Below are 10,826 nucleotides of genomic sequence, written 5' to 3' on the forward strand. Positions count from 1 at the left end.
TCTTAATATCTGCCGTAACAAAAGAAATCCACAAATAACAAAATATTTACATGATACAATTTAGTAAGACGTATTTCGCATTTTTATGTCGAATTTCATGTATTTTACAAGTTTTGATGTTAATTTTTAAAGTCATCTGTGATATTTTGTAGAATTCTGATCAGGCATATCATTTAACACCCTGTAGACGACAGCAAGCTGCGACACGGAATTCTTCAATTCTCTCACGTGCGAGTAAAGTCTACACAGTGCGTTTTAGTACGAAAAGTACACGTATTATAGGTTTTAATCTATAAATTACTCAGACATTGTTTTTAAAATGAGCTCCCAGATCACATGCGTCGGGTGGGTGAGACGTGGCGTTGCCAAGGAAAGACCAGACAAGGTGAATAATGATGTAAACAAGGAGTGGAACGGTCTGTCAACATGTCATGTTAGCTTCTAGCTTCCTTATGAGTTGCCCAAACTGAGTCTCTGAACGTAATTGTTGTGTATACATCATTTTGTGTCAGACAAGTTTTACAGCTGCTTTATTAATAAATTGTCTTGCACTATAAGTTTCTAAATTCAAATGTAAAGTTATAATTGAGATGCAAAGTAATCGTTTTGAGATACTGCCTTTAAATTATAACCTAGAGGGTTTTTGTTTTCTGCAAAGTGGCAGTAATGGGCTTCAAATTGGAAAAGCTCATTACATTAAAAAAAAAAAAAACAACTAAAAAGTTTATTTTTATCAGGTTGAGTTGAGCCCAGACGAGCTTCAGCGCATCATCACTGAGGCAAAAGAAGAGTTGGGGTATGTTTTGATAAAGAACTACACAGTCGCACATTATTTTTGGAACACTAAAAGATTAAGCAGCTTGTTATCTGTTCACTATGTTGGGGTACAGCAATCGAATGTGTGTTCTGGTGTTTTACCCGTTTTATTTCATTTTCAGAGAAGTGGCTGATGAGGATGGAGAGGAGGATGAGGGTATGCCTCCTGAGCCCAATTCTAGCAGCGACTCTGCTTACGTTGGCTCCACTCTGAAGGATGAGAGTGACGAAGGAGAGGAGGAGGAGGATGAAGGTGTACCTCCTGAGCCCAATCCTAGCAGCAACTCGGCTTACGTTGACTGCACTCCGAAGGATGAGATTGACGAAGGGGAGGAGGAGGATGAGCTAGCGGAGTACGGCTTGGATAAATATGATGAAGAAGATACAGGTGCAGAGTGCAACATTTGTGTATCTTATTCTTCTTTTAAGTTTGACTTTCCAGTTAAATTAGCTAAAAGTAAAAACTGACTCTGTGTTTATCTGTAGTGACCTCTAATCTTGGTGAAAGTCTGGCTGGGCTCACAGTGTTCAGCACAAATGAGGAGGACCCCTACATCACCATCAAAGACACAGTGGGTAACTCCTAGGATTAGCTTGATATATTTAGTGCATCTTTCTTTCAAATGGTATCTAATAAATATAAAATATTAGAGATGTTCTTTTTCTTGTATCACAAAAACAATGCTATTAAATTGATCAAGAGTTGCAGAGCCATCAAATTACTTTTATGCACTCTTGACTTTTTTTTTTATTCTTAAGGATCAATATGAGCGAGAAGACTTCCAGATCAAACCCACTGATAACTTGATCCTGGCAGGGAAAACAGAAAAGGACTACTGCAGTTTGGAAGTTTATGGTGAGTGTCTTTAATATATATTCTTTAAATCTGATGTTCTTGTTTATGATAGAACAGGGGTGCCCAAAGTGTGGCCCGCAGGCCAAAGTTGGCCCGCAGATCTGTTTGAGTTGGCCCGCCAAGCTGTCCTCGTTACTATGTTAAAATTTCCTTTAAAGTGTCAATGTGTTTACACTCAGTCATTCTGTCTTTAATGTTGATGTTAAATGGAAAGTCAGCCCAATGACTATTTAATATTCATCCATCCATCCATCCATCCATTATCTTTACCCGCTTATTCCATTTTGGGTCACGGGGGTCGCCAGTGCCCATGTCCAGCAATCACTGTGCGAGGGGTGGGGTACACCCTGGACGGGTCGCCAGTCCATCACAGGGACACATAGAGACAAACGAGACAAACAACCATTCACTCCCTCATTCACACCTAGGGACAATTTAGAGTTACCAATCAGCCTAACATGCATGTTTTTGGTCTGTGGGAGGAAACTGGAGTACCCGGAGAAAACCCACGCATGCACGGAGAGAACATGCAAACTCCACCCAGAAAGGCCCCTGGACCGGGGTTCGAACCAAGGACCTGCTCGCTGAGAGGCAGCAGCTCTACCAGTTACGCCACCGTGCTGCCTATTTAATATTCAATTTTACTCATTTTTGACAGACTTCCTACAGCTTCCTGCCACTGAAAAACATTTTCCTTTGGTCCTGCACTAATACACTTAAAAATCACACATAAAGCGTTTAAAAATAGCCTAAATTATAAATATGAACTGGCTTCAGTTATTGAGCATGCATCAGGATGGCTTCAGTAGTGATTTTAGCCTCTTTCTGGGGCTGCTCATTGTGCTCAAGCACCCCTAAATTTAAACTCAGCACCTCTGAAAAATAAACTATCATTAGGATTTTGTAAGGAAACAGTTCTCAAACCTTAGATTCACCAAAATATTGAATATGGAATAAATGACAACAATCTCAAACGGGCCAGTAAAATCTACAATTTTTTTTTTTTTTGCACTAGTCCAGCCACCTGTCAATCAATCCAGCATGTCAGCAACTGACCAATCAGCAACCTCAGTTTGTCCTGAAGTGAACGCCCCTTACCTGCAGAACTGCAACTTTGCAGTCAGAGATTTCAATACTGAGTTTACATCTTTTGTTTCATGTTAGTCTACTGTAATAAACCTTTGTAAAATACACCAGAATGCAGGAAATGGCATCTATTTTATTAAAAATTCTCAGGGAGAGGACCCCCACCACCACCAACACAGCCTGTTCTGTAATGTTCTTTATACAGACTTGAAGGTGAAATAACTGTATAATAAATAAATAGACTTTTGTTAAAAAAGTATTTGCATTTCTTGTATTATTGCATTTGGCCCGCAGCCCTCTGATAGATTTTAAATGTGGCCCTCTCAGGGAAAATGTTTGGGCACCCCTGTGAAAGAAGCTAAACAAAGGAAACACATTTAGTAGCATTTTATGTAGATAATCTAAAGGAAGTAATTTCTTTCTTCACAGTTTACAACTCTGAGGAAGACTCTTTGTATGTTCACCATGATATTCTGCTGCCAGCTTATCCACTGTGTGTAGAGTGGCTGAACTTTGACCCCAACCCTGAAGAGGAAACAGGTAAAAAAGCATGGAGTCACTGATGATGAACTTCCTTTGACCAAACTTTTAACCTTTTGACCAGGACTGTCTCAGTTAAATTTCACATTTCAAATAAATTAAAGTAATATAGTGTCTCCTGTGTGTCTGAACTGCAGCTAATTATGTTGCCGTGGGCAACATGACTCCTCAGATTGATGTGTGGGATCTGGATGTGGTGGACTGCTTAGAGCCGGTCTTCTCTCTGGGGAGCAAAAAGGCCTCCAAGAAGAAAAAGAAGAGCAAGAAGGTCCAAGTGTTCACATTTGTGACGTTATCTCTCGCTTTGAAGAGTCATTAACTCGCAGCTTCCTGTTGTATTTCAGGGTGCCGCTGCGGAGCCTGTGGAGGGACACACAGACGCAGTGCTGGATTTATCCTGGAACAAACTGGTCAGGTTGGTTGTCTTACTGCAGTTCACCTGCTTAAACCAATACCTGCTTATTTCCAGACATTAAGTTCATGTTTACAGAAACACAAATGCACTTTGCTTTAATTAGGAACGTGTTAGCCAGTGGATCTGCAGATGACACAGTCATCTTGTGGGATCTGTCTCAATGCAAACCAGCTACAACTCTGCGAAGGCATACAGATAAGGTACTCTGAAAATTAGTTCAATTTATTAGTTTTTATACAGTTTTACTTCCTGGATATACTGTGAAAGCTTTAGTTTTTGTAAAAAAAAAAATCATAAATCTTTCTCTTTCTATCTTTCAGGTTCAAACACTAACGTTCCATCCTTTTGAGGCGCAAACTTTATTATCTGGATCTTATGACAAGTAAGTGTTACTCACTTTACATATGGATATTTTGTATTATCAAAGTTTAACATTACAAGTGGGTTTCCCTCTTTAGGACAGCTGTTCTTTACGACTGCCGTAGTCCAGACACGAGCTATCGGACCTGGAGGTTTAGCGGTCAAGTGGAGCGTCTAGTCTGGAACCACTTTTCACCCTGCAACTTCCTGGTAAGTTTCCAACACCTCTTGTAGAGCTTAGTAAAGCCCATGTGTAATCATAGTGATGTCTTCCACAAGAAGAGAACTACATGTGATGGAGACGTTGAGATTTAGAGCTTAGCAGGTATTTTGCAAGCACAAAAACCTTTATGTTGGGAAGAAAGAGGAAAACCCAAAATGTATGACCTGTTTTAAGAGGACATTGAAGTAGGGGATTTTCTTTTTCAACAAGATAATGGACTTTTATTCTCAGGAAGAGGCCGATAGTCTTGGTTTAATGAAAAACAGCTAAGTGTTGCACATTAAACTGTTTGTTTGTCTTTACAAATGAGCTGCAGAACAAAGCTGTGCAATATACAGTAGTCCCTCATTTATTGCAGGGTTTAGGGGACCACGCCCCCCGCGCTTAGTGGAAAAACCGCCAATTAGGGATAAAGTAGTCCCAAGTTTAAGTTCAAGTAAACTTTATCGTCGTTATCATCTCATGTGGTACATGAGATGGAACAACATTATGTACACAAGTAGTAGTAGTAAGTAGTAGTTTATTTTAGTATTTACTGTAGTAGTAGTAGTAAGTAGTTAATTTTAGTATTTATATACAGGTATATATTAAGGTGTTTTAAACCCTTCCCACACTCTTGCAATGTTCTAAACTCTTAAACCTTTGTCATTTTAAAAACACACATACAATACTGTGTATGTAGCTACAAAATTGTACTTGCCGGGCTCTGCAGAACGGGAGCGGCTCTATTCGTGTCGGTACGACTCTGTTCCGTTTCTGCAGAGGTACCCTGCAGCGACCCACAATCAATCAGTATTCTAAACTTTTAATCCTACTAATTTTAACAACATAGTGTAGCTAATAAATTTTACTTACCAGCGTGTCCCCGCTCAGAGGTCCTCAGCCAGTTGAAAGAAAAAATATATATATATTCCCATTAAGCTTGTGATGGACAACCGGATCATCAGCCGTGCGCGTCCACTGACCGGCCGGTTGAAACATGTGGAAAAATGTCCTGTTAAGCTTCAGATGGACCACCGGATCATCGGCCACGCGCGTCCCGCTCAGGGCTCTTCGAGGGCCGGTTGAAAGAAATGAAAAATGTCCTGATGGGCACCGAACGGAGCGACGGACCTTTGTCCACGCACGTTGCTCGGAGGTCCACGTGGGCGGGTTACCAGCTCTCAAAGATTCACGATGGGTCTGGAAGTCTGGCTCTGCTCCAGGGGTCAGATAAAAACTTTACCTCTAGTTTTGTTTTTTTTTGTTTGTTTTTTTACAGCAGAAGTAAATGGGGCTTCTGGACGGGGCCCTGTTGCCCTCTGGGAAATGTGGTCATTATGAGCGGGAATGTAGAGTGGAGGCTTACAGAGAGAAAACTACATAATGGCGGCACCGGTCCAAAATATTTTATTTTTTCATTAACTTTTTACTGTACAGTACTGTATCCAGTACTTTCCCAATCGCATGAGTAATATTAATTAATTATTGTTATTTTTGGGTCCAATATTATATATTATGGACTGTACGTTCACAAACCACCATAGAGCGAGTCCGCAAAAATCAAACCATGAAGTAGCGAGGGACTACTTTAATAAATAATTTTATTTAAGCAACCTCTTTCTGTCTGTTCTGCCGCTTTAATCACATCTGTTTATGGCTGACGATTGTACTTGATGTACAGCACTCAAAAACTTCCAGACAAGCTTGTCTGTTTCAGGGTTGCAACATGTTTTCTCCAGAACACATTTTAGAGCACAGAGGTTTCATGTGCTCGCTCATTTAATAATTGTTCCCAACCACAACCCACACTGTAAAACTGTGTCCTCAGCATTTTTAAAGACTAAAATGTAAAAATCTGTAATTAAATATTAATGGATTGTGTGGTCATGATTCAACAACTATTGCTCGTCTTGTTTTTCTGCAATTAAATTCTTAATGTCTGTGGGTAAATCAGCTTTGTGCGTGTGTGTGTGTGCGTGTGTGTAGGCCAGCACAGAGGATGGTTTTGTCTACTGTCTGGATGCCCGCTCAGATAAACCAGTGTTCACTCTGAGAGCACATGATGAAGAAGTTTCAGGTTCTTAAAGTTTATTTCACTAAATAATTAAATCAGAAAACATTTTGGACAGATTTTTTTTTTTATTCTGACTTATTAGTCATGCACTCTAAAATAAGACATGAAGTTATTTTATAAATCGTTGCAGGTTTGGACCTCAGCAGCCAGATTAAAGGATGCCTCGTCACCACATCGGCTGACAAACATGTGAAAATTTGGGACATTTTAGGCGACAAACCCAACCTGGTGCACACTCGAGATATGAAGATGGTAAAAAAAAAAAAAAGTGCATTTATAGCTAATTCTGCTCTTGAAGTTTGTTGTAAAGTAATCAAATTAATTTATTTTGCCTTTTGTGAACAGGGGGTGCTGTTTTGTGCTTCTTGTTGCCCCGACATGCCCTTTGTCTACGCCTTCGGAGGACAGAAAGACGGCTTGCGAGTTTGGGATATAAGTGATGTTGCAGCAGGTAAAGTTAATGCCAAAACTGGGTTTTCGTTAAAGTTGAAATACTTTTATTTTATTTTTTTTTGTATTTTGAAACCAGCTATTCCATCTTGTATATTAAAGTCAGATATAACTCTGTCAAAGGGAAACTGTAAACAGCACTCTGTTGTGTTTGCTTTCAGTGACGGAGGTGTTTGGAAATCGAGAGCGTTTGGTGGTGAATACAGCATCACAGGCCTCCAGCAGTGCAGCCGCAGCAGACATGGAAGTCTCCTAATGATGCTCTGAATGCAACAGCAACATGTTGATGCAAAAACTGTACTGTGGAAATCCTCAAGGGTCTCCGTTCAGGAGGACACAATTAAATGAAACCACACCTAACACGCAGAAACGCTGAATATGTTTTAAAACAGACCTTAAAAGACTTGAAGAACCTTGTTCAGCTCGTCTCTTACAAAATGAAACTGAACATTTAAGGTCTGGAAAGAAAAGAAAATGTTTCTTACAATATTCACATTTGTAAATGAATGTGATTAGTGATGTTTCCAGGTGGAGGCACAAGTGTAAATAGTTTTCAGTGCATTACAAATGTAATCTGCTAGGATTATTTTAATTCAACACATATACAAGAAACTATTTTACATTTTGATCTATCACTGTTGTAACTGGACTATAGTCAATTATAACAAACGAGACAATTTGATGACAAGTGTTGTCTTTGTCTGAACCCTGCTCATGATGTGCTGTGATATTAAAGTGCTCTAAAATAAAATTGTTCTAATGGGGTTTGCATGTGGTTAACTGACCAGAAATCTGGCCTTAATTTTTTTTTGTCTTAAACTAATATGTTTTTGAAGGTGATAAATGTGTTTTGTTTATTTTTTTTTCCCCAAAATAAATTGTGTACCTTTTTGTTTATTTATAGTTACAAAAATTGAAGAAGGATTAAAGATGGATGAAATAATAAGCCATGATTTCGGGGGGTTATGCTTGCCTAACATGTTTTTAATTAAGTTTGGCAAAAGCTGTGAGAAGCAAATTACCTTATAGATTTATGTGCAGATTGCCCTACCAGGTAAACAGCCAGGTATAATTAACCCTGAAGTGTTTTCATTACAAACTCATGAGTTGGACATATCCTATCCAGCCATATACACTTAATAATGAAATAGAAAAATGGAAAATGATGACCTTGAAATTAAAAAGTGACAGCTATTAATATTGTTCTTCTTGACTTGGCTTAAAATATGTTAAACTAATTACAATGGGATACTCTAGATAAAATGGCGTGTTTGGGACCGAATTATTTTATTCCAGTTTTTTTGTTTTGTTTATACGTTTTCTGGACGTGAAGCGGAACGTTTGACCCTGACCACGACGAGAAGACGGAAGTATTTTAGTGACGCACTGTCCAAAATAACAGCATGGCGTCCGGTCACTTGTGCAAGCTGCACGGTATTTTAACTCGATTTGCTTACGGTCCCGCACTGCGAAATGGTCAAAGTGAGTACCATGAGTATTGAATATAAATTATTGATTGATCTGACGGAATTTGTCTTTTAAACCGTTAGCATGCTGATAATAGTGGCTAAAGCTAACGCTTGGCTAACCTTGACAGTCCGTTCAAAATGTAAACATTTTGTATTTCTTTGACGCTTTAATAAAAACATATTGATGTTAAAAAACTGCCGTAAAAGTTTGACTAAAACAAAGTTACTATTTTTAGTAGTGATTGTATTTTAGTGTTTCGTTACCCCTGACTTTTAATCAACGACTAAAAATATTAAATTTGATTACTTTGTTTGCAAATAAACCATCACCTGTTAAACTTTCCTATACGATTATAGTAATTGCTCATGTTTTACATATTTTAGCGAATCTTCAGTTAATCTAAAATTTTGTCTTGAAACGTTTCTACATTTTTGTTGTTGTTGTTTTGCTTTGTGTTGTTTTTTAAATGTCCAGAGGACCAGATTTAACTTTTTTTTTTTTTTTAGATTTTTCTACCTGGATTATTGAGCGTGCATCAGGATGTCTTGTGTTTTAATGAAGCTTTTCATTTTCCTTTTGTTGCAGCTTGTATTGTGTCTGTTCGACAGAAGTCCAGTGCCAACACACTTAATGGCCCTAATTGGTATGTAACAAATCTCATCATCAACATCTGTTAAATTAAAATGTGTATTAACTGTTTTCATGGGGATAGTGAGTGGATACATGATAATTAATAGTGGCAAAAGCATTGAGGCTATGATGAGCTGCAGATTATTATCAGTAAGATTGATCTTGCTTGAACAATTCTGTGATCACAAGAACCCATGTTCAAGTTGTTAATTTTTTATGTGGTTATAGCATTGCTCAATTAAAGAAGAAATATGTTCTATAAAATATTTTAACTCATCAAAACCTTTTTATATAAATATCGTCTTTAGTAGTAGAACTGTGTTCCAATGGCAGAAAGTTGGCCTGGACAATAAGTTTTTATTTTTATTCTTTTTTTTAGTAAAGTGGAAATAGCCGTAACTTCAGATGAGAAAACCATTGTGTGCTACCATCCTGCTGCTGACATTCCTTATGAGTTCACTCGGGTAAGCACACACCGCTCTTACGAATAACAGCTTGATTATCTGACTTTTAGATGATTTTTCTTAAGGAAAATTTTGTTTGAATGGATTGTACACTATTTTATTTGTCCACATTGTCATAATTTAGTCACATCATCTAGACTGTAAATATACAGTACCTAAACAAGCGCTCACTTGCACAAACTTAATACAGAACACAGACTGTATGGAATCCCATTATGTCATTAAATCTTTTCAGCCTATTGAACGACCAGACCCATTGACCGGCCCGGCAGAGTCTCATGATCAGGTTTTGAAGGCCCACCTGAGCAATGAGCTGCTGAAGGTTAAAAAAGGCTACATGAAGGGTAAAAAAGGCTCCACTGAAGAGGAACTGGGCAAGATGTTTTTCACCACAAAACATCGGTTTTATCCAGTAGGACAGTAAGTCACAAGCAAACTATATACTAATACAATTTTATTGCAGAAAAAAAGTAACTTTCTTGTTGATGATTTACTTTAAATACTGCTGTATCTTTAATAAATGTATTTATTTATTGAGGTTTGGTGTGACTTTAGCAGATGCAATGTGCAAAGATTGGGACTTTTAGCTATACGTTTGTTTTAGTCATTACTGAGTCAAGTCGGCAAGCTGGAGGTTCAACATTAAGTATCAGCAAGAAAATCTAAAGAATCCTAAAGTTTGAGTGTAGCTTGGAGGAAAAAGAAACATGGTGCACATAAATTTGACCCAAATATTCATTGTCCTCTGTTTCAATGCTTACAGGTTTCACATGAGGCGTATCAAGAAAACCCCCCCAAAGGACAGATAATTCAAGTTCCAAGTCTGTTTGTCTGTCAGTTTGCTTTTGTCTAAGTATTGAATAATAAACTGCTCAATATTCCATATTTTATAATTTATTTACTTGGTCACTTGTGTGAAACTGTGTGAAGTTACTGCTCTGTGTTTTACATAGATAAAGGGAAGTTATAAATTAAATTTAGAGCCTGCAAATAAAAATGTGTACAAGTTTATTATTCTTTCAGCTAAAATTTGATTATTGACATTACTTGACTTGTATTTTTTTCAGAAATAATTACTGTATTTCTAGACTTGTCTTTTTGTGTCATCTACACTGTCAGCATGTGTTATGCAATTCTTAATGCAAGTCTTATATGGAGGAAGATTTAAGCCGGACTACATCATCGATCTCTTAATTGATATCCAAGATGTTTGGAACAACTTCCCTTCTGAGACCTTCCAAAATTTGCTCCTAGAAAAAAAAAATAATAATCAATGCTCTTTTGAAATAACTTATCACAATACTTATTTAATTTAAGTTTCTCATGTCTAGATCAGCATTGCATTAAACATTCATTAGAATTTTGCAAAACATCTTTCCTATACTGTAAATTATTTTTTACACCTGGGTACAACTTTTACACAGTGCTGTGTGTGTGTATGGATATATATATATATATAT

At 37.7% G+C, this 10,826-nt stretch overlaps 2 protein-coding genes across 2 annotated transcripts; both read left to right on the forward strand.

Annotated features, from left to right (window-relative positions):
• The first annotated feature begins 227 nt into the window (after positions 1–227).
• Positions 228–7,567, forward strand: pwp1 (PWP1 homolog, endonuclein). The gene is made up of 15 exons (XM_037695854.1): positions 228–385; positions 738–796; positions 939–1,204; positions 1,303–1,388; positions 1,576–1,672; positions 3,188–3,298; positions 3,436–3,566; positions 3,643–3,713; positions 3,817–3,913; positions 4,034–4,095; positions 4,172–4,283; positions 6,265–6,355; positions 6,483–6,604; positions 6,698–6,803; positions 6,964–7,567. Exons 1-15 carry the CDS (start codon positions 320–322, stop codon positions 7,056–7,058), a joined length of 1,572 nt encoding a protein of 523 aa, XP_037551782.1. The 5' UTR covers positions 228–319; the 3' UTR covers positions 7,059–7,567.
• Positions 7,568–8,180: 613 nt separating this feature from the next.
• mrpl42 (mitochondrial ribosomal protein L42) lies at positions 8,181–10,247 on the forward strand. Its single transcript, XM_037695703.1, has 5 exons — positions 8,181–8,284; positions 8,858–8,915; positions 9,282–9,366; positions 9,602–9,786; positions 10,130–10,247. The coding sequence occupies exons 1-5, from the start codon at positions 8,206–8,208 to the stop codon at positions 10,173–10,175; spliced, it is 453 nt and encodes a 150-aa protein (XP_037551631.1). The 5' UTR covers positions 8,181–8,205; the 3' UTR covers positions 10,176–10,247.
• Positions 10,248–10,826: the final 579 nt, after the last annotated feature.

Source organism: Nematolebias whitei, chromosome 22 (genome assembly GCF_014905685.2).
Source record: "Nematolebias whitei isolate Nwh7 chromosome 22, NemWhi1, whole genome shotgun sequence".
In the NCBI taxonomy this organism is placed as follows: Eukaryota; Metazoa; Chordata; class Actinopteri; order Cyprinodontiformes; family Rivulidae; genus Nematolebias; species Nematolebias whitei.

Coding starts and splice junctions, on each gene's coding strand:
- mrpl42 (XM_037695703.1), top strand. CDS start 8,206: ATGGCGTCCGGTCACTTGTGCAAGCTGCACGGTATTTTAACTCGATTT. Junction 8,285..8,857: donor CGCACTGCGAAATGGTCAAA/GTGAGTACCATG, acceptor CTTTTGTTGCAG/CTTGTATTGTGTCTGTTCGA. Junction 8,916..9,281: donor ACACTTAATGGCCCTAATTG/GTATGTAACAAA, acceptor TCTTTTTTTTAG/TAAAGTGGAAATAGCCGTAA.
- pwp1 (XM_037695854.1), top strand. CDS start 320: ATGAGCTCCCAGATCACATGCGTCGGGTGGGTGAGACGTGGCGTTGCC. Junction 3,299..3,435: donor CAACCCTGAAGAGGAAACAG/GTAAAAAAGCAT, acceptor TCTGAACTGCAG/CTAATTATGTTGCCGTGGGC. Junction 3,714..3,816: donor TCCTGGAACAAACTGGTCAG/GTTGGTTGTCTT, acceptor TGCTTTAATTAG/GAACGTGTTAGCCAGTGGAT.